Raw genomic sequence first — 25,863 nt, 5'->3', positions numbered from 1 at the left:
GTAATATGAAATTGCAATCTCAAACATAAATATTATGACTAATGGTGATGTTTCTTCGTTTATATATTTATTGTAGATAGTGAAAGCTGGTCTCTCTGCTAACTCTTTATTAGACAGAGGTGTTCAGCTCATGGGAGATTTAAGCAGGTAATGTGACACTGGTGTCTGGGACGTTTTACTGACTATTGTTTTAATTGCCCTCTTACTACCACATATTCCTGTGTGTGTCTGTGTGTAGCACTCCTTACACCCCCCTTGACAAACGGGCTATGGAAAACACAGATGAGGACACAAATACAGAAGACTGGACCATGGATCAGCCTCTTTCCCAGACCAAGACCACTGCTATTGTAGAAGTTAAAGGGGCAGTCAATGTGCTGCTGACTCCCTTAGTGGCCGAAGCTCTAGACAGGTCATTGTTTATTTAAATTTAAATTTAGTATAAGCAATTTGGTTTAATAAAAAAAACACATTTAATCGTTTAACCTTTTTAAGCGTATTTCTAGTGTTAGTGCTTTGAAAACAGGAAGTCAATTCCTTTATGTTTTGGAGCATGGTAAAGGATCATTAGCATTAGTGAATTTACTGTGTTAAAAGAGAAATGAATCTCATCAGATCTCATAATGCGAACTCGATGTGCTGTGTTACTGTAGGTACATTGAGTCCATGGTGCATTTTGCAAGTATCCGCCATCCAGCGTCTATCTTGGATGACTTGCATAGCAAAGTGCTGAACGAAGCTTATCAGATCAGCAAATCCACTGTGCCTGAGTCTGTGAGTAAAATGAAACGCTTTTAAAAATATATAAATTAAGTTTTTATTCTTTGGGCAAATGATGTCGTTTTGTTCCCTTTAAACGATTGTGTTTTGCAGAGCGTGGTAAAGCCGGAGCATAAAATTTCTAAGGCTGATGGATCCTTGAACACTCCTCATGGGCAAACTGACCTGTCAGTCAAACCTGACAATGTCAAAATAAAGGGTCTGCAAGCAAATGTCACAATTCCAAAGGTATGCGTGTGAGTATGTGTGTGAAAGAGAGGAACTGACTTTGATTAACTTTTTTTTTTAATGATTGTGCCCTTTTTTTTTTTTTTTTTTTTTTTTTTGCAGGTGAATTTGTGTGTGCTTCAGGCTTCGGTAGAGGAGCGTGACAACAAGAGCATGACGCATGTCTCTCTTGTGGCGCTTTGCTTTGATAGAATTGCTACCCAACTTCGAATGAATCGGTAAACATGGAAACATTTGGACTTTTTTTTTTTTTTTTTACTCATTATTTGTATAATCATTAATTAATAATTGTGGCATGCAGGGGAATAGTGGAGGACACAGAAAAGTCATCTGTAATGATGGAGAAGTTCTCATCAGCCTCAAAGATGGCTCCTCAATCCAGTGGCTCTTTGCGATCGAATGCCGGAATAGAAAAAGGCAAAGAAATAGCAGCCAGACTCAACATTCACCGCATACACAGCCAACTGCGTGGCCTTGACTCATTGGGTATATATCACACGTCCTTTATTTCCGTTTTCATCATTTAATATACATTGTTTTAAAACATTTACACGTTTTGTGTATTTGTGTTGCAGATCTGGGTGGAGGTGCTATAACTGCCATTCCTTTTGAGAAGTCTAAGGTTCTCTTCAGTTTAGAGGAGACAGACGACTTTGCCCTGGTGGATGAAACAGAACCATCAATCAGCACTGACCATTCTCAAGATCACTCTTCAGACCATACACGCTCCGGGACAAGCCCTGAAAAATGGGGTTGGATCATGTTTGAGTGTGGCATTGAGAACCTTACTGTCAAAGGTACTGTATAAATTGTAATTCTTTATAATTATAGTTAAACGGTAATATAGGCTTGTTGTCCTTAATGTTTTGTATCCCACCACAATCTCCAATCAGGTGGCCGCCAGTCAGGGGCAGTTCTCTACAGTGCATTTGGAGTGATGGGTGGAGCTGACACAGGTGGTAAGGGGGGCGTTTCTAAATCGAATGGTTCCAGTGGCTCTCAGACAGGAAGTGGATATAGCACTGATGTGTCTGATGATAACCTGCCGAACGACACTCACAGTCCTGGCTCTGAGCCAAACAATAACTCTGACTCGGATGAACAGGTACTGCTATGTTTTTAAATGTGAACCTCTTTTTTTTTTCCACATTTATTATTTCTTAATGTTTATGTATACCGGTCTACGCAGGATGAAGGGGTGGAATCCGATGACCTGAAGAAGGATCTTCCCTTACTGCCACCTCCTCCTGACTCTAGTAGTATGAAGCTCACCATAAAGGAAATTTGGTTCAGTTTTGCAGCCCCGACTAACATACGCTCTCAGATGCAGGCCATGTCGAGGTATACATACATCTTTTTTCTTTTCTTTTTTTTTTCCCCTGAAGACGTAGAAAGAAAGTAATCCTTTCCATTATCAAATTCTAATTGTGTTTGTCACATACGCATTCATTCAGAGCACAAGATGTAGTGAAATGCTTTTTACAACTGTCCAACAAAATTTTAATAGAATATACAAATAAAGTACCGTATTTTTCGGACTATAAGCCGCTACTTTTTCCCCACATTTTGAACCCCGCGGCTTAAACAAGAAGCGGCTAATATATGGATTTTTCCTGGGTTTTTCCCGGTTTTACAAACTTCAAGCCAAAAAACTGAGCGACATAACATTAGACCAATGAAATTTCCGAACGGAAACGGAAAAATGCACCTCAAAAAAACCTTCCATTTTTAATAATTATTCCATGAATATTCATGAATTTATTGTTGTTATTGTAGGCAGCTGAATTTGTTAAGCACAGCGACTCCTGCCATTGGTGCCTGGCTCGTGCCTATTGACCAGCTGAAGTCCACTCTGCAGAAGCTGGACATGGAGTCTACATTGCGTGTGTGTGCCGTCATGGGCTGCATCATGACTGAAGCCCTAGAGGTTAAGAAATACTTGAGCTTAAATAAATGAAAAGCACATCAAAGGTGTCTCGCAGATGAACATCATATGTGTTTTTTTTTTTTTTTTTTTTTACAACAGAAGAAGAGCATTCACATCCCATTCCGGAGCAAGTATAACCGTGTAACGAAGAGAGCCCGCTACCTTCACGAAAATCCGTCTTGTTTACTGTGTAATATTTTACACCGCTACCTTCAGCTGGCGAACTACAGCGTTATAGAGGAGGCCACCATGGTAAGACAGTATGCATATGGAGCATGTGTGTGTTTGTGTCTGTATATAAATTTACTAACCTTTCTTTCTGATGCATTTAGAATGATGGTCTGCCTGCCCTGGTCACACTGAAAAAAGGTTTGGTTGCACTCGCTCGTCAGTGGATGAAGTTCATCGTTGTAACCCAGGCGTTTAAAGCAGTAGGTCTTCTACGACCTAATCAGCTACCTAAACCCAAAGAGCCTGAAGCTACCCATCCTGATATAGCTCACGGTGTAGACAGTGGAGCAGCCCTTCAGAGTGACACCAGTGCTGATGGTGTGGAGTTTGAGTATGATGCAGGTAACATGCATTCTAACATGCAAATTAAATCTCGTATTTAATACACCGACCAGGCATAACATTCTGACCACCTGCCTGATGACCACCCTTTTGCTGCCAAAACAGTCGTGAACCGTCACGCATTGACTGGGAAACACCCCACAAGAGCTGCAGTTTTGAAGAGCGCTCTGACCCAAGTCGTCTAGTCATCACAATTCGGCCCTCGTCAAACTCGTTCCAACCCTTACGCTTGCCCATTTTTCCTGCATCTAACACGTCAACTTTGAGGACAAAATGTTCACTTGATGCCTGCTATATTTAACTCATTAACATGTGCCATGATGAAGAGATAATTAGTGTTGTTCACCTCACCTGTCATAGTGTTATAATGTCATCATGTTATGCCTGATCAGTGTATATAACCAGGGTTTTTGAGTGCTCTCTGTCTCACACTATGTTCCTTATACTTACACAGCTGTTAATGAACTGATTCATTAGATCAGATTTATTATGTGCAGAAGAACACTCAAATGTGCAGGACAGATGGTACTCAAGGATCAGTTTTAGGATTATTATCAAGTATTAACACAGCAAGCACTGGAGATAATTATATGAGGCGTATCCAAATCCTACTTAATTATGTTTTGGGGGGTTTCAGGCACCGTCAGCGAGCACACAATGCTTTTGGAGGGTGTAGGTAATCGACCCGCTCCCACTGGCAATTCTGCTCCTGTGAGTGGTGTTGAGATCATGAGAAAGCTGTCTAAATCTCACACACACAGTGAGTCAGGTCTCAAGATCAAGGTACGTGCCACTCAGTTTTTCCAATTAGATGTTTGTATATTGCTGATGTGACTCATGAATGTCTCCACTTGTTTTCAGGGTTCTCATCCTTACCAGTCTCTGAGCTACACAAGCGGTGACACGGCAGCTGATTCGCCAGCTCACGTGAGTAGAACGGGGCTGCAGGCCAATCACAGTCCACGGAAGGAGTCGTTGCTAAGCTACCTGACAGGAAGCTTTCCCAGTCTGCACAACCTTCTGGAAGCAACACCTTCTCGCAATAGTGAGCAACTGGCAGCCAAGAGCAGCTCTCTGACACGCACAGGTACTTCTCCGAAGATGTTCGTCTGAATAGTAGCATAATTATACACAGGGGTGTACGATACCTTTTCTTGAGCAGGTTGCGCTGCTGCTCGAGAAGACTCAGATGTTCTCATTAGTCTCATTCTAACACAAGTCAAGGTGTAATATAAGATGTAATGGCAACATTGTTATATTAGCTTTAGTATAAGGTTTCTTGTTTTAGATTTGTTCATTTATTCTTTATTTTTACTGACGAAAATAACACAGATCCCCAACCCCGCCCCCCTTTCACATATCAAGTAAATGGTGTACAGGTAGTGCAAGAATTAGGATTTAAATTATTAACAAATTACAGTACATAGTTTAGCAAAACAGCAATTTACATGTTTTTACAATTTACACCAAAAAATATTGTTACAATTTTGTTGTATTGCTATCAGTGTCATAGGATCAAACATTCGTAAGTCGAACCATCATAATTCGTGAGCCATCTTTATAGTGATATGTCTTTATCTTCACCCACTTTACCTGGCCAGGTTGGGATATAAATACATAAATACATATACAGTGGAACCTCGGGTTACGAGTTGAATTGGTTCCATCACTTTACTCTTAACCTGAAAAGCTCGTATCCCGATACAAATTTTCCCATAAGAATGAATAGAAACTTCGGTAATTCGTTCTGGACATCCAAAAAGTGTTTCTTAAAAAAAAAAATAACGCCAATATTCACTAATATTATTTACTTTTAACATGTTATATTGAAATCGCATCATATAAAAATATATAAACATATAAAAAATAAATCTTTAAATGGTACCTTACCTTTAAGAAGTCTCGCTGCGTGCATGATGGAGCGGCGTCCGTGAAAGCGGGAGGAGGGAAAGTTATTGTTTGGAAGGAAAATTTCCATCAGGCTACTTTGTTGGCGGCATGGTGATAGGAATACGTACAGTATTTAAAGTTCAGTAATTCCACACTGTTAGGCGACGGCGGATGTGTATGTGCTGCGAGGCGCAGCGAGAGCACGTGGCGATCGTAAAAACTAACCTGCCTGCGATTTTCCGTGCGCAACGCTCGTATCCTAAAAATTTCGTAACTAGAGGCAACATTTTTTATGAACTGCGATTCGTAACCTGAATTATACGTATGCCGGGGCGTTCGTAACCAGAGGTTCCACTGTATATATAGGTTAGATCATACTTGCCGATAACCGATTAATTAACCAATAATTTTTTTTTAAATGCATACTTTATTCAAAAAACAACAAAAAAAAACACTCCATGCAAAACAGTACTAAAATTCAAAAGATTTAATTAAAAACAAAAAAAAGTACTGAATCATAAAAATGCACTAAATAAAAATAAATCTGAATGTACTAATTAATTTAATATTGACGAAAATAAAAGACGCATTCAAACTGAAAAAAAAGGTAACATTCCAAATAAATTATAACAGTTACATCCAAAATGAATAAAAAAATATATTTCAAATAAACAGCACATGGCGTCAGTTACTGCATAACGCAACCTGGAAAAACTATCTGTATGGATTTTCCCTGGTAACCTATAATTCCAGCAATCAGCAAGTTTACCTTTATAATGTGACCACCTAAAATAACAATTATTTAATATGTGTGTCTCTTAGGAAACAGCCTTGCTACAGAAATGATGACAGAGCATCCTCTCCTGACTGAGCCATCGTCTGTCAGCTTTTACAACTGGATGTCCAATGCTGTGGGGAACCGCTCAGGAGGCAACGTTCAGGAGTCCCTATTAAACCGCTCGCAGCACAACAGCCTCCAGACTGGGGGTGTGTATGTTTGCATGCGTGTGTGTGTGTGTGAAAGAGTGTTGAATGGAAACTTTATTGAAAAGCATTGGCAGGTTATTGTGTGTATCTATGGGTGAATAGTACACATTGGGATTAATCATACATTCTGATACTGTAGGTGTGCTTCCAACCATTCCTTCAGCATCCGACTTTAACACTGTTCTGTCAAGTGATCAGAATACTATGGACACACATTCCCAGCACACACACTCCCAGCACAGCACCAGCCAGGATGACCTGCTTGAACAAGATGAGACCAACCTCTGCCCTGCAGCTGTGCAGCTAGCCGATGCACAGGTACTGCTTTTCTGGCGCTTCATTGCAGGAGCCCCCAAACACTATTTAATCACTTTCTTTATCTCTTGCCTGTCTGGGTTTTGAGGAAATTAAGATTTGTGTATTTGTATGTGTGTAGGTGGTGTTTAAGCCTCTTCTCAGTCACACTGGGATTCAGTCTCAGGATGCCCCTCCACTTAGCTATAAAATGTATTTCGGGGAGCACCTGTCCTTTAGCGGTACCCTGGAGTGCCTGAGGGCGGACATTGTGGACTCAGACACCAGCAAATGCAGGAAAAACAAACGGGTTCGGAGGTATGTCGCTTAAGCAATGCTGCTATCATTAGGATTACAAGCGTTTATCAGGGTTGTTAGTAGTCTATAATAATATCGTAATTGTTGTGATGTGTGATTTGACATTATCGAGTATATCGCAAAACCCAAACGAAATACACACATACATTAGGTTAGACTGTGCATTTAGAGTGCGTTATTTTTTTTTTACTGCATGATTCAGTCTTTTAAAAATGCATTTAGAATGATCACAAAATTCAAGCTGTGGGGGCAGAAAATGTACACATTTATATCATTTCATATAGTTAATCAATATCACGTGAAAACCAGCATGATTACAAATGTGATACAGATTTTCACAGCAGTTCAATAAACAAGAAATTAATATTAAGAGACTTGTGTTTTAGACATCACATCCCTTTTTTTTCGCTCTATTGTGCCAACAAAAATAATTCCAAAACAAAGCCACAGCACTGTTTTGCCTCTCTGAGCAATTATAAGTAAATGAGTCGTAAAACCGAATCATTTAAATGGGCAATTCATTCAATCTCTCATGAATGAATCGATCTCAAATGACTCACTTAGTACCAGTGACTTATTGGCGATTTAAATTTCATATTTCCGGTATCTTTCCTTTGCATTGCAAAAGATAAACTTTGTTGATACTGATTTCTTTTGTTTGCTAATATTTTGTATTGCCCAAATTGCCCATAAAAGGTATAAAATCAATTAAAAATAGTTAGAAAAGATTAATCCCGGTCACTTTGTGAACTGACCACCACATATCATATAAAATATAAAAAATCGTCGGAGCCAGCTGTAGTTCTTAAGGTAACAGCACAATAACACACAGCAAAATATCGACTGATCATCGTTATTTGTAAAAAAAAAATGTTGATATAATTTTTTTGGTAATATCGCACACCCCTAGTTGTTATGCCCAGAATGGTTCAGGTTAGTGGTGAAAACTGGAAACTTAGATATGACTTTCACATTATTATTCATACAGGAAACATTTATTACTATGGGTGAAATCTAGTTTGGATTGTTTTGCATTGACATTTAAATGTTTATTTTTAGCGGATTCATAAATCTAAATGATGCAATGAAAAGGTTATTTTATACGCATACTTTTTTGTTTTTATCCCTTTTTAATCAAATGGATTTTGTCGATCCCAAATTTAAATCAAGTGCCTGAGAACTGCAGGAGTGTGAGAACTGTGTTTAGTAATTTATAGGTCACATTTACATAAAAAGTGATTCCTGATATATGCCTTTGAAAAAACATCATGGCAATAAATTTTAGCTATATTGCCCAGCACTGGTTAAAATACATTTTGTGTATGTGTGTGTTTTTTGTAACAGGCAGGGAACTGTGAACCTCCCTCCCCTGGAATTCAAGCCAGCCCTAATGATTGAGACATTCAGCTTGAATGCGGTGGTTCTGGAGAAGTGCATGTCATCGACGTGGGCCTCGTCGGCCAGTGCACTTTCCTTTCATGAGCTGAGTCGACGACCACAAGCCAGCGTCCACTGTCACTTTACACTGGCGTGTCAGGCCATCCGTCAACACGTAGACATGGCCCTGGTGCGCCTTATCCACCAGTTCAGCACCATGATTAACAATATTAAAGCCACGCAGACTGACATCAAGCTGAGCCGCTACACCGCTGGCTCGGCGTCACCCACCCGCGTTCAAGGCGCGCCCTCATGGGCATTTCCGCTCCTCAGACTTCAGCCGCAGCTCCCGGGGCAGTCTGAACGGTGCCACTCGAATTGGCACGCAGAAGAGCAAAAGGAATGTCACGGGGTCGGCCACAGACACGTTGACCAGAAACCGAGAGCCCCGTGGCAGAAGCTCCCTGGCCAGGTCGGAGAGACGAACGTCACGGGTCTCACGCAAGGGGTCACGCGATGCCGCCGATCACGTGACCATTCAGATGGATGACTCGGACTCCATTACAGTGTCGGAGCAAAGCGAGCCATCAGCCGAATGCTGGCAGAATATGTACAAACTGCTCAACTTCTACTCGCTCATCTCCGACCCTACAGGGATTTTGGAGAAGAACCAGGACAACGCATTGTCAGGTAAAAGAACGCACTTTTGCATCTGCCTCCTTTTTGGCCACTCGTTGTAGGTTTGGGTTCAAATTACGTATCTTTAATATTATAAAGGGACATTAGGGGTGTCCCAGACTAAGGATTTACATAGTCAAATCAGAATAGTCAAGCCTTGCCAATAGCGTGTGTGTGTGTGTGTGTGTGTGTGTGTGTGTGTGTGTGTGTGTGTGTGTGTGTGTGTGTGTGTGTGTGTGTGTGTGTGTTTGGAGCTGGGGGACTAGAGGTAGTGAGCAACTGGATAAGACATAAAATTTTCTTTCACACACAGCACACAGAAACCAACAGTGACAGGCTGCGTATACACTTGGCATTAACATGCGATCACCATGATCCGATCAAGCAGGACACGACGTGTTTACACTTGGCACCATCCATTGACTTCTCTATCTGGATAACCGATTGGATCTGTCTTTCCTGTGCAATCTTTAAATAAGTTTGGAGAAGATGGCCTTTTTACTTTTTTTCCCCAAATTGTCAAATAAAAGGCAATGTGGAAAAATATTTGTTTAATGATTCCTCATATCGTTTATAACCCACGATGTACAACAGGATGCAGACAGGATTTGCATTTCACATGCTGCGTCTCACTGCTAAAGTACATCAACATCGGTGTACATAAAAACATTAAAAAAAAATGTTTTTATTGACAGCATTATCATAATTAGCTGCAAATTTACTTATTGGGAGAAAAACAGTAGTTTTATATGAAATCAGACATTGGGCACCCCCATGTAACCAGAATGGCATGATCCTTGTTTCATAACAGCTCTGCAAAGATTCGATTGTGAGATTGGTAGTCCAATTTTTAATGATTCAAATAACTGAGTTTTTTTGTTTTTGTATTTATTTAATTTAAATTAATCATTTTTTTCCCCTCTTGCTTTTCCTTCTTATCAGATGGTGGGAGGAGCCCAGCAGAGCCTCCATGCCGGTCTGTGTTTGAGTCAGAGACTGAGTCTCCGCCAAACCGAGCGGGTCGTAGGCGGAGCTTGGTGAGCTCCGAGCCTCAGCATGTGACACTGATAGTGTTTGGCGTAGGCATGGTGAATCGCACACACCTGGAGGCAGACATTGGAGGATTGACCATGGAGGCAGAGCTAAAGAAAATACATGGCAGCTTCACACTGAAGGAGAAAATGAAGGGTAATTGAACAAGTAACATTGAATAAGTGGCTGTGCACAATATTTACTCCACAAACACTTTGAAATATCTTTTCCTCTTTTTAGATATTCTTCATCAGAAGATGACAGAAACGTGTGCATCAGCCCATATTGGTGGAGTGAACATTGTGCTTTTGGAGGGCGTTTCACCAGACATCCAGTCAGTATAAGTTACAGATTTCCACCACTATTTTCTCCTCAAACCCCAAATCTTTGACTTTTGAACTGCTAGCATTTGTTTTACCTGCTAATGTGTACAGTATAAATCCTTTCCTAATGAATCTTTAAACCTGATCTAATTCTGTATGACTCTGCCTCCAATTCATTACAGTTGACATTTCAACTGTTCAGCAACTTCATACTTATTACACTTTACTTTTCTGCCAATTACGTTCTTAGTTTATATTTAAAAAATAGTTTAAATAGATTTTCTATTATTTGTCATGATTTTATATGCTATAATGCCATATTTTCATAGTATAATTTTTATATAGCTTATCTTTAGTTATTTTCGGGGTTTCCGCAGGGTCTTAAAAGGTCTTAAATTGACATTTTAAAAATCTAAATTTTAGGCCTTAAAAATTCTTTTAATTCGCTGTTATAGGACTTAAATAATTTTAAACACGTCTTACTTTTCCAATGTCCATGTAACGCTGTCTCTAACGCTCATTGAAATGCTGCCACTGCACTTTAGAATGGTTTTTTTTTTTTTTAAACCAGTTCAAATATAATTTGCTATATTAAGACTACAAATGAGACCAACATGAAACAGCCAATCAGCTTTCTGATATTAGTGCTAATCTTTCTTGGATTGTACCACAGATGTAAAATAAGTTGCTTACAAAGTATTTGTGTGTTTTTATTTTTTAGTTTTGATGTCATATATTAAATTTCATTTTTAATTGTCTTAAAAAGTTTAAAAATTGACTTGGTGAAACCTGCAGAAACCCTGTTTTTTTTTTTTTTTTTTTTTTTTTTTTTAATTATGACTGATTTGTTTATCTTGTCTGGTTATTGTTGAATTACTTGTGAGGACACTCACGTTCTTTTTTTCTTTCTTTCTTTCTTTCTTTCTTTCTTTCTTTCTTTCTTTCTTTCTTTCTTTCTTTCTTTCTTTCTTTCTCTCTTTCTCTCTTTCTCTCTTTCTTTCTCTCTTTCTTTGTACTGTTTCTGTTGTCTTCTTGTTGTCTTCTGTTTTTCTGCCTCTCTCACTGGCAGACTGGAGGATTTCCCAACCTCCCCTACCAGCACAGCCAAGCAAGAGTTTCTGTACGTTTCCTAAGTTCCTCTGTATCTATTGTCTGTCCCTCCCATAGCCGTTCATACAGACATAACTTCATTGCTTCAATTTATTCTGTCTGCCTGACAAAATAGCTCATGCCAGGGTTCTGAACTAGAATGGGTAAAATGTATACCCCGTGTCACATAGAACATGGATTAGCAGTTTTTGTGAGAATTTAACTGTAAAGGACAGGAAATTCACACAAGATATGTGAAATGTTGACTTTTTCAATTTTGAACAACAGGGTTTTTACTAATGTACTGTATATGTGTCTAGAAATACACAGGCTATGACTTTTTGTTTTTATAAATCCTGTCTTGCAATGTAATGGTTATATGGTTTTGGAATTGGCATCACTTTGTGTCAGCAAATGCATTTACTAAATATATGGTATGACTGTGTCTCCACTCCAGATTTGCAAAACTGGGGCATTTGGGTGCAGGACTTATTTTGCATGTAATTTGGATAATGTTTTCCAGCACTGGATAATATTTTAATAGAGTTCCAATTGCTTGGTAAATCTTGCACTTTAGCTGAAAGGAGAAATTGCATGGAATGTTTTAACCTTCACACTTGTTTTCATCATTCTGTACTAACCAATGATTTTCCATCACACCTCAGGGACTGTGTAAAAACCTGCGTGTTCTCCCCGTGTCTTTTCTCATTTGCTTCATGGCCAGTTGTAATATCTCATACATTTTGGAAAGAAAAAAAAAGAAATAGATCTGTCTGTTAAGCTAAACAAGCACTGGCTAAAAAAGTATACAACGCTAATCACTAATTATTGATGCTTTTGTTGTTTCAGGACTGTGGTGAAATGCAACATTGCTAAGTCTCAGGCTCTCTACAGCGCTCAGCGTGGGCTAAAAACCAATAATGCTGCTGTGTTTAAAGTGGGCACCATCATGATCAATATCCCACAACACCCTGCCACACTACATAGCATGATGGTCCGCAGCTCGCACCAGCTCTCCAAGCAGATCTCAGACCTTATCCGACAACCTTCTAACCCGTGAGTTAAAAGCACTATGAAAACATTTACTTTTCCTCTGTTTCACCGCAGACTGTATAAACAAAATTCACGTTTTGTTACGTACCTCGGTTTTTAAGTTTAGGCGGAAGAAATGCAAAACATAAAATTATAAATCTAAAATCATAAAAATAATAAATCTAATTAATGCAATATATTTTTATTAGATTGATTCAATTGGGGCAAATTAAATAGATTAAATAAAATTAAATAAATGTAATTAGTTAACATTTGTTTACCTTTATTATTTATTGTGTAAAATATGTGTGTATAAGTGTGTGTGTTTGTGTTTTACATTTAAAATTTTTGTAAATATATGATCTACTTATTTCAGCAGACTTTACAAATGTCTTCATTCCTTCCATCCTTCATTCATTCACTCCCTTGATATGTGGAATTGTCAGGATTTTCTCCTTTTAAGAGAAATTCCTGAAGCTGGACTTAAAATGCAAACAGAAAAAATCCATAGCGCTAGTGTTAGCAATAACCAGGAAGTGGCAGTTTCATGCATGCACAAAACAAATCGTATTTCCAGTGCGGAGTGAGTTGCCATGATGACACTGCTAATTTTTTTTTTATATACCCCTGGAGTTGTGTATGTTCTCAAGTTTATTAATATAAAAAAAAAAAAACAATGACACTGCATTTAAAGTGCAAACAGAGACTAAACAGACATGTGGTCCGCCACTTAATACGTTCCTGAGGAAACTTGGATTTTAACTATAACTGTTATTATTAGTAATTACTATTACTATAACCGAACTGAAAAGTTTAGCACGGATGCGTGTACGATTACACCCCTACTGTCTAGTCTAATTCATCAACTTTAATTATGTACAATATTATTAATTCTCTGCATCTTTGCTCTATATTATATTATTATATGTCTAATACTAAATTGTATTATATTGATTACAGCTTACCCCCAAATAGAGAGGACACACCCACTCCACAGCCATCTGATAAAGCTTCAAGTATTAACCAAACCCCAGTGGAGGCCACCGAGTATCCCCAGCTGCCTGAAGGACTGGAGAAGAAACCAATTGTGCTGAAGTTCAGCGCTATGATCGATGGCATCATTATTGGTGCTGCCCTTCTGCCCTCACTGAAGGCAGAGTACAAGATGGGCAGAATGAAAAGCCATGGGATGACTGGTATGAGCAATGCGCAATGGCGTGTAGCGTAGACATATGAATGTTCTAAATGTATTACTGTTTCCTTAACACTTATTTAGGTTTGTTGCAAATTATATCGAGACAAAATATGAATGCGGTTCTGCTTTGGTTTGCAGGAGCCCAGACGAGGTTCACGTTTGAGCTTCCCAACCATAAGCTGTGTTTCCAGTCCAAATTGTCTCCAGTGGATGTGACTTCTGCGCCCCCATCAGCCAGCCTTACTCTGCCACCAGTCACTATGTCTGGAGAGTACATTATACAGGAGCATGAAGGTCACAGTGATACAGCTTGGGCCACTGATGACATGCCCACCCAACATGGCAGTTACCTTCAGGGCAACTACCTGCGCTGTGTGGCAGAGGTGAGTAATTTCTCTCTGAAAATGACCAGGTTTGGAAGGATGTCTATGATGATTATATATCTGAGTCTTGCATTTTAAAATGCCTAGGGGTAGTAAGTAAGTTATGTGGAGATACGAGGTGGTATTAAAAAGATTCGAGACTAGCTCTGTTTACAAGATAGTGTGTAAACGTCAATAAATAAAGTACTATCACCTTCAAAATAGTACCCTTGCACAGCAATACAGTGCTCCCAGTGTGCCTGCCACTTCAGAAATGTGTCCCGAAGTCTTCGCACTGAATTTCCGTAATGGTGTCAAAACGGCAACCTTTGAGCCGGATTTCATTTTCAGGAAGAGGGCAAAGTCCGCAGGAGCCTAAACCGGCGGATAGGGTATGTGTCGAAGTGAGACCATGCTGTTTTCGGCGAGAAACTCACGTGTGAAGAGAGCTCGGTGACACAGGACGATGTCTTTTGGCACACTGACTTGTGAATGTCGGTGCTCCCTGCGACTGTGCGTGCAGCCTTGTGCTGCCATCTGTTGGCGTGTTACGAAACTGGTCTCGAAATGTTTTGATACCACCTCATATTTTGCACCATTCTTACGGTTCTGATTTACTTAGAATATGTGCATCACGTATGGTTCATCAATCACATAATATATTGTAGCAGTCAGTGATCAATGTTTCTCATCTGTCAGATCGGTTCATTTGAGCATAGCTTAACCACAGACCTGCTGAATCACCTGGTTTTCCTTCAGAGGGTTTTCATGAAGGAAGTCAATGAGGTCATCCAGAAAGTTTCAGGTACTGAGAAGTTAATCGAATATAATCAGAAAAAACATAACGAATCATTGATTGTTGAATAAAATGTCAAATGTGGCCGCTAACCTTGTATTGTGTTTATTCTTCTGTGTGTGTGTGTGTGTGTGTGTGTGTGTGTGTGTGTGTGTGTGTGTGTGTGTGTGTGTGTGTGCAGGTGTTGAACAGCCCATTCCTTTGTGGAATGAACACGATTTGTCAACTGATGGAGACAAACCTAAGATCCTGCTCTATTCCCTCAATTTAATGTTTAAGGTACCTTATATATACTAAACCTTGTAGAGCAATGAGTTTGTTCACTTTAAACCATTTATTTAGGACCAAAAAAGTGTCAACATGATCATGATGAACAACATACAAGTATTTGTATGCACTCAGAGTGCATTATCAAGCAGATAAGGTTGATGAGTAACCGTGCCTAATGTTTGACCAACCTAGGGAATCCAGATGACAGCCACCACTCCTTCCATGAGAGCTGTGCGCTTCGAGACTGGTTTGATCGAGCTGGAGCTGTCCAATCGGATTCAGTGCAAGTCAACGCCCACAGGAAGCAGCTACCTGAAGCTGTTTGGAAAATGCCAAGTGGATTTGAATCTTGCACTTGGACAAATTGTTAAACACCAGGTTCTCTTTCTTTTCTTCCCTCACACTGTTTCTCCAGATATGATTAATTAGTTTGATAATTGCACCCTGTTTACTGATCTTTGTCTTAGGTCTATGAGGAGGCAGGCTCCGATTTTCATCAGGTCGCATATTTCCGTACTCGGATTGGCCTGCGCAATGCTCTGCAGGAGGAGATCAGTGGATGCTCTGACAAAGAAGCTGTGCTTATCACACTTAATCGTCCAATAGTATTTGCTCAGCCAGTGGCATTTGACAGAGGTAACCCTCCCTATATTCTCTGAATCTTATATAATATTTCATAGTTCTACTCATTTCTGCAGGCTTTCCAATTGAGCATAATAATGACTATTTGCTGCTGTATATAAAGAAAGCCAGAGTGTCACTGCACACTGTGTTTTTACTGTTTTTCTTTGTGGGTGCAGTTCTGTTAAATGTCCTCGGTTTGCTGAACATGTCTGATTGACTGTGTATATCTGTGTACAAGTAGGTCACACGGAACAGCGGAAGCAGCCTTGTTCAATTTTCCAAGCCTCATTAACATGTCAAAGGATGACATTTAGTATCTCTTAGCTACACTACCTAAAGTCGGTCAAAAATTGGAATGCTGTAATGTTTTTGGAGACCTGTAGCTTAAATTTAAATTTTTTCATAATTGTGCGTAACAGCTTGAAAAAAAATATATTTTTAAAAGCACTTTATAAATCAGGGGTTCCCAAACTACAACCCGCCCCCACATTTAGAACGGCCCTCTGAACAATGCCAGAGACATATTTTGAAAATAGAATTTTAAATACATGTTTTTAATACCGATAGCTGATTGCTGAAACTATCCATGCTGATAAAATCCATACCGTTTGATTTTCCGGCACAATAGTGGCCTCTAGAGGCGAATCACTGATGCCGCGTACGCTTTGTTTTTACAAGTGAGACTGCGCGCTGCTCAAAGAGAGCGATATCATATTTATTATTTCTAATATATTCATAATATAATTATTTTTTGTAATTAATATATTTACATTTATTTTCTTTAGCACATTTTCAGGATTGAGTACTGGTATTTTTATTTTGTAATAATATTTAGTATCAAAACGTGCGGAGGATCCGCTGTGGCGACCCCTAACGGGAGAAGCCGAAAGAAAGTATTTAGTACCATTTAAAGAAATATTGCTTGATTAATCGGTTATTGGCAAATGCAATCCAACCTAGCTATTGGTATGGATGAAATCCACTATCGGTCGACCTCTAGTTATTAACATTGCCTAATTATTTGTTGGATTCACCCTCCAACCGTATGCATAAGTAAGTCAATTTTTTCATTTCAATAGGTTTTTAAGAAGTAACACACATTTGTCTGTACAGTGCATAACAAAATAAACTAATCTAAAATAAAAATCAAATTAAAATCTCCACAGTAATACTGGGAGTCACTACGACCCATGTAATGTTTTCGTTACAGATCGACCTGATCCAACTAAAGAAAGGATAATTTTTCTGTGTGGCCCTCACAGAAAAACTAATTTGGGACTTCTATTCTGAATGATTGCAATTTCTTTTGGTTTGTGTGTGTTTCAGCTGTGCTGTTCTGGTTGAACTATAAAGCAGCATATGATAACTGGAAGGAGCAGCGTCTGGCGCTAAACTCCGATATCCACATGGCCACTAAAGAAGTTGTTGACAAACTACCAGTGATTCAGCAGACTAGTGCCCAGGCATTCAGCACTCTCTTCCTGCAGCTGACGGTCAATGACTTGGGCATCTGCTTACCCATTACCAGCGCCTCACCGGTACCCAGAGATTCCATTCTTTATTTTTTATCTAGATTTAGTTCACAAAATGAACATATTTTTTTCTCAATAAACCCTCTGTCCTTTAGGCCAATCACAGTTTGGATTTTGACACTGGCTCAGCCTTGGTCTTGACTATCGAAAGCACTCTGATCACAGCGTGTTCATCTGAGTCTCTGGTCAGTAAAGGTCACTTCAAAAACTTCTGCATCCGTTTCGCTGAGGGTTTCGAGACATCTTGGGATGACTGGAAACCTGAAGTCAGAGGAGATCTGGTCATGAATGCCTGTGAGTAGCAATACAGCAATGCAGTGTAATGCAAATGCCTAGATGTGATTGAGCCCTGTGTTTTTTTTTTTTTTTTAAAAGGTGTTGTTCCTGACGGCACATATGAGGTTTGCTCAAGAACTACAGGCCAAGCCTCTGCAGGTGGGCATAGGTGTGGTGATTGTGTATTTTTTCCAGCATTGTTTGCATTTAAGCTTTTCTAAAAGAAAACCGTCTCCTGTGCAGAGAGCAACAGTGCAGGAACGTGGACACTAAACGTCCTGTGGAAGATGTGTGGGATAGATGTGCACATGGACCCCAATATTGGCAAGCGCCTCAACGCTCTGGGGAACACGCTCACCTCGCTGACCGGCGAAGAGGATGCGGACGATATCGCGGACCTGAACTCGGAAAACATGGCTGACCTCTCAGACGAGGACGAGAGTGATGACATTTCCCCCACTATCCACATGGTTAGTCACGTGGATGTTTCTCATATACTGAGTTTAGTCGATGCGTCGATGCAAGTTGTTTTTGCGCTTCTGCCTCATGAAATGGGAAACTGCGTTTCACTGCATTCGTTTTCGGTCCGCACTATTCACATGATGTTTGAATGCATTTATGTTTTTGTGAGAAGTGTGTTTTGGTCTAGCTGTGTGTGTGTGTGTTTGGCCATTGTTTACAGTGTGTGGAAGGGGATGCCAGCCCCAGACTGTCATTCAGGAAGCGGCTGGTGAACAGCATTCTGGGTCTTAACCCTACGCTGTCCCCTCTATCACCTTCGTCACCCACTGAGTATCGGGACGTTTCCTCTGCAAGCTCAATAACTCGTGCCAAGTCTAGGAGTGTTCGACTGCCTACTTCTGCCAGTGCTCAAAGAACTAGACACCCTAGACCCCTGTCATGGGGCTGTGTATGTACTATAGCGTTCTCAGCTGGCTGGCTTCCTCTCTGTTTCTCTTGACCTGTCTGACTTTGCATCTTTATCCCCTGCATCTGCGTTGAAGATTTTTTGAAAACTAAAATTAACATGATCAAAACATGGAATGATCATTTGGTTAAAATCATTTGATTCATTTAAAGTCGACATATTTTTTTTCCACACTTTGATTTTTAATCACTTTTAGCTCAATTATGTTTTCAAGTGAAATTGAATGGGCACTGTTGCAGGTGTCCAGACAGTGGAGCTGTAGGGACAGGTTTGACTTTTCTGGATCTTTTTACTCTTGTCTGACATCTGACTTCTTGTCTGACCCAATCTTATTTTGGTGCACCATTCTTACCAATCTTAGAAGGTCAAAAAGGGTATGCTTCAGTCTGATGGTGTGCTAATGGAGTACGTTTGAGCAGTCGTGTGTGTGTGTGTCTGTGTGTGGAGTGTGCCGAGGTTTTGATTTTAGTGCTATGGTATGATAAGTGTGACAAATGCTCCAGCATGCACCTTACTCGGAGCATTGTGTTCTATTCTGGGATTGTGGTTTTATTGAGGGTTCGCTTTTTATGCATGCATGCACGAGAAAGAGCAGCAGATTCTCTTTTTTTGTACTGACTTAAATATCGATCATCCTCTTATTTATCCAGGAGTCCATTGACCCACGCAGACAGGCTGTAACAGGTAATCAGATCATCGACGCTCGAGGACGGAAATTCACCAAGCGCCTGGTGGACATCAGAGAACTTAATGAGCAAGCTAAAGTCATTGACGACCTTAAGTAAGACGTCTGCAGGATCAATACGTCAAACCCAACTAGTGATCTTGATGCTTGAATGAACATGCTCTGGCTTTCTCTCTGTAAGGAAACTGGGAGCAAGCGAGGGAACGATCAATCAGGAAATCCAGCGCTACCAACAGTTGGAATCGGTTGCAGTAAACGATATCCGTCGGGACGTGCGCAAGAAACTCCGCCGGTCCAGCATGAGGGTGAGGACACCTCCATTAGCAGTTATTGCAGTTTGTTCAGTGTGTATGCGATCCCAGTAAATGAACAAATTTATTCGGTTTCAGGCCGCATCTCTGAAGGATAAATGGGGATTGGGATATAAGCCCAGTTACAACAGGTCAAAGAGCATCTCAGCTGCAGGTAGACCAGCCATAAAGAGGATCGAGAGGCAGAGGTACACACACTTTACTGTATTTAATATAACATGAACTTGGTGAACTTTTTTGATCATTTACTGCAGGAGTTCTCGAACTACGGCCCGTGGGCCATATACATGTTTTTTACTCCTCTCATAACTAAACTATCATTTCCCTTAGTTATTAATAGAGCCCGAGGCACCGATAGTTGATTGCTGGAACTATCAGCAAAATTCTATACTGATTTCATACCTTTTCCGGCTTCCGGTCCGCTGTTATTGCGATAGTGACCTGTAAAGGGCGAATCACTGACGCCACGTGCTGCTTGTTTTTACACGCGAGACGGCACGCTGCACGGAGAGCGCTATATTATATTTATTATTTATAATTTCTTCATTCTATCTGTTAGATTCACCCACCAGCCATATTCATAAGCAAGTAAATGTTTTGATTTCAATAACAGCGAATATGAAAAAAAACATCATTATGATGGTAATAATGTTTTTTAATAGGCAATATATCTCTTAAATCTCTTTAAAATCATACTCCAGCCTATGTAATTTTCTTGGCACCTCTGATATATAGTATGTGGGTTTAGGAAAAAATTAATATTTGTCTGTCTCTTTTTTATTAGTTCCAGACTGGGTGACATGGAAGATTTGCCAGATATCAAGGTGGAAGCAGCATCACCAGGGCCAAGGGTTACCTTCAATATCGACACGGTAGTTTGTGTGCGAGCTTGTGTGTGTGTGTGTGTGTGTGTGTGTGTGTGTGTGTGTGTGTGTGTGTGTGTGTGTGTGTGTGTGTGTGTGTGTGAGCTCGCAAGTGTGTATGTTATTAGTTATGTGTTTGTCATAGTTATGTGTGCTGAAAGAACATCTCCATTTGCTTGATGTGCTCTTTGCAACAATTAATATGTGAATCATTCCACTGTTATTTTTCATCCATTCCATATGTAGGATTCACTTCTTTGTACACACATGCACACATTTGTCTAACTCTTGTGATAAATTCTTTTTAATAATTTAGCAGTCCCCATTGCATATGTAATGTCCAGGGAGGTTCTTCTGTTTTTTTTGGTCAGGACCCTTCCTTTACATGCGCACAAACACTGGTTTACACACGGTGTTTAATGTTTGGGTTTTTCATGCTTTTATTTATGTTTAAGATGAGTAACATGAACCTGGACACGCTACAAACGCCACTTCCACACCCCCAAAGTCCAGATGACTCTGTCTTCAAGGTATTGCCTTGTTGTGGAAAACGCTTTATAACCGAATCTGCCAAAAACCCAATCAAAGATCTCTATAGAGTACAAATGGTACTGCAGCACATCTGGTCTTGCCTCTGGTTCACTTCTGCCTGACTTGTTACGACTGCGCAAATGAAACGCGTCTTTCTCCCACTCTCTCGAGCGCACAATGCTGGTGTCATTCTAATTCTTCTTTCGGGGTTGATCGTGTCTTCTACATTTGGTGCATTGCTGCATTCTTCGATTTGACCATTTCTCTCTTTTCATCTGTCTGTCTTTTCATTGCTTCATCCCTCTCTCCTCCGTTGGGTTGCAAAAACTGCATGGATTTGGGAACAGGATTATTCTCTGATACCAACCTGGTTATAAGAGGTCAACAGATTTAGTATAGTATTAGCACGTATTAATATGGTCATAGGGTGCTGAAACATGAATGTTTATGAGTGAGGAAAAAATGCCTAAAAATAAAAATAAAGCCTATGACCAATTACAAACAGAACCATGTAGCTGGTTGTGTTCCCTCTCAGACAGGCCTAATGGCCACTTGCGTATAGAACAGCTTGGGGAGATTTTGCTGGATCAGTGAAAATACTAACAAAATTCTTAGCCATCTTAGACTGTTAGATAGATGGATAGATAAAAATGGATGAGTAGATGCTCTGACTGTTGACTCTCACTGGTTGTTGAAGTTCCCGGAGGAGACAGAGATGGACTTGTTGTCTGTCACCGTTGACGATCCTGTCCGCCATTGTCCACCATGCTCAGTGTTCAGTGCGCCCAACACACCTGAAGTCTTCTCACCCAGCATTCCCTTCCAGCCTGATGACAGTCGCCGTGACGACTTGTCCACCTCCTCGTCTGAAGACTCAGAAAAAGATGATGAGTTTGATCGCGAGAGAGCACACAGCCTCCCCCGTCGGCCAGGGTGAGCATCACATAGTTGAAATACATGCAACTAAATACAATTTAGACTTAAATAAAAAAAATATATATTTAAAAAAAATTACAAAAATACACTCCATGGCAATAGTGCTGAGAGTTTTTTTTACTATGTTTATAGCTATAAGGTTTTCTTATGAATAAAAACCAGTGGTGGACAGTAGGGAAGTAAATGTAATTAGTTACTGTACTTAAAAAGCTTTTTTTCTCGCATATCTGTACTGTACAGTACTTTATTTCCATTTGAGTAGACTTTAACTTCACTACATTTCAAAGTCAGATATCTTACTTTTTACTCGAATATATTTTGGTAAATCAGTTGTTCGTTCTTAATTATGAGTGCTTTTATTTACAGTACAGACCAAAAGTTTGGACACACCTTCTCATTTAAAGAGTTTTCTTTATTTTCATGACTATGAAAATTGGAGATTCACACTGAAGGCATCAAAACTATGAATTAACACATGTGGAATTATATACATAACAAAGTGTGAAACAACTGAAAAATGTCATATTCTAGGTTCTTCAAAGTAGCCACCTTTTGATTTGATTACTGCTTTGCACACTCTTGGCATTCTCTTGATGAGCTTCAAGAGGTAGTCACCTGAAAACGGTCTTGAAGGAGTTCCCCGAGAGATGCTTGGCACTTGTTGGCCCTTTTGCCTTCAAAAGCTCACCCCTAAACCATCTCGATTGGGTTCAGGTCCGGTGACTGTGGAGGCCAGGTCATCTGCGGCAGCACCCCATCACTCTCCTTCTTGGTCAAATAGCCCTTGATGCCTTCAGTGTGACTCTACAAATTTCATAGTCATGAAAATAAAGAAAACTCTTTGAACGAGAAGGTGTGTCCAAACTTTTGGTCTGTACTGTACAAGCCAAAAAATCATGGTGTTTTGAACTTGTTTTGATTGGCGCTTTAGCGGCAACATACAGTTCAGCAGTTGAGAGAAAGAAATGATTGAAGAAACTCCTGACTTGAACTTGCCACATCACCTTTGGCATTATGTGTGATTTCCTAACTGTTTTCTCTATAATAGAAACTCTTTCTCATCACATAATAAATCTGCATCTGTGTTTCTCAGGACATCTCAGAGGAAGTCGTCGGCATTTGCGGCGCTGTTTAGCGAAGGTGGCCGGCCAAGCCTACTCAGCGTGGAGCAGTGACTACGTCCACCGAGAGGAACATTGACTTCGAGCTTGACATACGTGTGGAGATTGACAGCGGCAAGTGTGTGTTACACCCTAGCACTCTGGTGCTAGAGCATGAGGATATTGCAATGCGAAGGTAAATTCGAATCAAATAATGCAGAGGGCACGTAGGGTTGGCGTCTGTTTTTTTTAAGCACCTACCCTTCATCTGTCTAGAAGTTGTGATCGAAGCTCGCGTAGTTTGGATCAGGAATCTCCTCCAAAGAGGCGGAAACTGCAACCTAGTTTCACCTCCAGCTCCAGCATGCTGAATGCTAAGAGAGTGCCTTCCACTCTTCAAGGCAAAAGCAGCGATATTGAGACCACCATCTTTTACATTCCTGGAGTGGATGTTAAGGTCGGCGCACACAGTACATAAATACTCTAATACAGACACTTACGACGCAAATGCTTCTTTTAACCAAGAATTAGGTTTACATGTTTGTTTTGCCTTTGCCTGAATTCATCTTAAACGTTGTAGCTCATTAGACGTGAACCATGTCTTTTCAGCTGCATTACAACTCCAAGACCCTAAGGAGTGACTCACCCAACACCTCACGAGGCTCATCCTTACCCCGAACCTTCTCCAAAGAGTCCAAGCTGTATGGTATGAGAGACCTGCCTGGCCCTGTGGTCATGGCGCCTGGCAAGACTAACACACTCCTGTCCCCTCCTCCCCCTCCTCCCCCTCCTCTTCCCTCAGGTATACAACTTTTCTGTTTTGTTTCTGTCTATGTGTGTGCACCTGGCTGGCCATGTGCATGTCCTCATGCCCAGCCTGTTTGCCTGGGGTATAGCAAGCCGCAAATTTTATTCATTCAGTTTATGGCTCTCCTTTACTGCTTTCCCCCCCCTTTTATTTATTTATTTATTTATTTATTTATTTATTTATTTAATAAACGTGGGTCATGTCCTCGACCAGTATGTGTGTTTGCTAGTGATGGAAATATTCACCGATTCGCATCAGCATAAACGGTATTGATATAATGCATCGATTATAATGCATATGATTATTAGAAGATGCGCTATATTTAAATTATTTCAAAAGTGACCAATAATTTGTGACCAATATTTGATATGTAGATTGATATTTTCCTCGTTAAACCGTTTCTCAAGCGCGTTCTCTCAGCATCGCTGCTGCTACGTGAATATGACGCATCACAACACTACCGAGACGTGTCCTGGTAGTCACATAGAATGCAGATTAACATGGCAGAGGTAGAGCTGCACCTTCCTGGAGACAGAACGGGAAAAGAACCTCTGGTGTTATTTCATTCTTTTTTCTTTTTTGCACTACAAAGATCCTGTTTGTGAAAGGGTCATGCATTAGAAGGCAGAAGGCTCTTAAGTAAATTGATGATTTGCTCTGTCTGAACCGAAGAATTAAAAGCGAACTGTCCGTACCTAATTGAACTGCACAGCATCATTTTTTCCATCGAATCGCATTGTGTTGAATCGAATCGAAATCGGATCGCACTGCATGGTAATAGGGGTGAATCGTATCACGTTGGATCAATAGCTGCTTCATATGTATCTTTTAATGTATCGTATCGTTGACTATGCAGCGAGATGCGAATCGCATTGGGCTCAGATATTGAGATATGAGCATCCTTAGTGTTTGTGTTCTGTGGTGTGTGTGTCTCAGTAAGGCATTGAATCTAATCCTCACTATTTCTGGATGAAATGGCACTGCTTTAGACAAAAGCTATATTTTGTCTAAATGAAAATGCATGGGATCCATACCTTGCCTGATATCATATTTTTTTTTAATATCTGCTGGGTTTGGTCAGTTAAAGTAGCTAAATACATTTAGTAACATTTGCCTTTATTTTGGCATTTAGCATCAGTAGTTCTGTGCTCTATGTGCTTAGAGTGCATGTATGCTTTAAATCACTTGGCTTTTGCTTTCATTTACATTTATAACTGGATCTGTGGAAACAAAGCATAAATCTGCTTAATGGTGTGTGTGTGTGTGTGTGTGTGTGTGTGTGTGTGTGTGTGTGTGTGTGTGTGTGTGTTTATATAAAACATGCAGGCTTTTGCAAGTAATATGTTCCTATTAAAATTTCCTAATGTGTGTTTGTGTGTAGCTAAAGGCAAGGCAAGTGCTGGTACGAAGACTGCTAAGCTATATGCATGGGTGGCCCTGCAGACTCTTCCTGAGGAAATGGTTATTAGTCCTTGCTTGTTGGATTTCCTAGAAAAAGCACTGGAGACCATCCCCATTACTCCAGTGGGCAGGAACTATACAAGTACGTACATTGTAAAGTTTTAGAAATACACCCTATACTTAGTTTGTTTAAAAAAATCTTGTTCAAATGTTAGAAAAATGCGTACGTGATATTTTGTGTGGCTAGCGATGAGTGCACCAGAAGAAGATGTCAGTCATTTTGACTCCGTGGATCCACTGGAGGAGTCGCAAGTCTCTCTGGTGTCATCCTCCGCCTCTCCGTATTCCTCATTCCCTGTGGATGTGGTCGTCTACGTCAGAGTTCAGGTATATACGAGCAAGAAATACCGTTGCTTCAAAGAATTACACCTGGATATACCTAGTCATTTTTTATACACTTGAATATGTATGTTCTTATTTAGCCCTCTCAGATCCGGTTCAGCTGTCTTCCCATGTCTCGAGTGGAGTGCATGCTGAAGCTGCCTTCTCTGGACCTTGTCTTTTCCTCCAATCGAGGTGAGCTGGAACTTCCTGGCCCCACCCATCCAGCTGACATGCAGCACACACCCTCCTCTACACCTCCTTCTGTGCACAGTAACCTCAGAGCACCTGGCAGCAAAGGTAGGAGAATCCAGCTGCTCTTTAATGGTGTTGGTA

At 40.3% G+C, this 25,863-nt stretch overlaps 1 protein-coding gene across 1 annotated transcript in view; it reads left to right on the top strand.

The window, feature by feature from the left end:
- The window catches only part of kiaa1109 (KIAA1109 ortholog), a 53,694-nt gene that overhangs the window by 15,834 nt on the left and 11,997 nt on the right, over positions 1-25,863 (top strand). Inside the window, 47 exon segments of the mRNA XM_046869276.1 lie at positions 77-147; positions 239-412; positions 654-774; positions 874-1,008; positions 1,111-1,226; positions 1,310-1,494; positions 1,584-1,805; positions 1,902-2,113; positions 2,198-2,349; positions 2,785-2,935; positions 3,035-3,187; positions 3,268-3,508; positions 4,146-4,291; positions 4,370-4,595; positions 6,221-6,385; positions 6,525-6,703; positions 6,822-6,997; positions 8,342-8,662; positions 8,664-9,064; positions 9,995-10,240; positions 10,325-10,418; positions 11,477-11,527; positions 12,346-12,552; positions 13,489-13,724; positions 13,862-14,106; positions 14,785-14,890; positions 15,063-15,160; positions 15,344-15,529; positions 15,619-15,787; positions 17,102-17,313; positions 17,403-17,601; positions 17,683-17,742; positions 17,827-18,053; positions 18,266-18,493; positions 19,162-19,292; positions 19,378-19,501; positions 19,586-19,695; positions 20,292-20,379; positions 20,826-20,900; positions 21,599-21,834; positions 22,931-22,971; positions 22,974-23,133; positions 23,214-23,394; positions 23,547-23,739; positions 25,127-25,288; positions 25,394-25,533; positions 25,629-25,827. Coding sequence (XP_046725232.1) covers positions 77-147; positions 239-412; positions 654-774; positions 874-1,008; positions 1,111-1,226; positions 1,310-1,494; positions 1,584-1,805; positions 1,902-2,113; positions 2,198-2,349; positions 2,785-2,935; positions 3,035-3,187; positions 3,268-3,508; positions 4,146-4,291; positions 4,370-4,595; positions 6,221-6,385; positions 6,525-6,703; positions 6,822-6,997; positions 8,342-8,662; positions 8,664-9,064; positions 9,995-10,240; positions 10,325-10,418; positions 11,477-11,527; positions 12,346-12,552; positions 13,489-13,724; positions 13,862-14,106; positions 14,785-14,890; positions 15,063-15,160; positions 15,344-15,529; positions 15,619-15,787; positions 17,102-17,313; positions 17,403-17,601; positions 17,683-17,742; positions 17,827-18,053; positions 18,266-18,493; positions 19,162-19,292; positions 19,378-19,501; positions 19,586-19,695; positions 20,292-20,379; positions 20,826-20,900; positions 21,599-21,834; positions 22,931-22,971; positions 22,974-23,133; positions 23,214-23,394; positions 23,547-23,739; positions 25,127-25,288; positions 25,394-25,533; positions 25,629-25,827 — 7,951 coding nt within the window.

This window comes from Silurus meridionalis, chromosome 2 (assembly GCF_014805685.1).
Source record: "Silurus meridionalis isolate SWU-2019-XX chromosome 2, ASM1480568v1, whole genome shotgun sequence".
Lineage (NCBI taxonomy): Eukaryota > Metazoa > Chordata > Actinopteri > Siluriformes > Siluridae > Silurus > Silurus meridionalis.
This window is presented reverse-complemented; position numbering and strand designations above follow the sequence as displayed.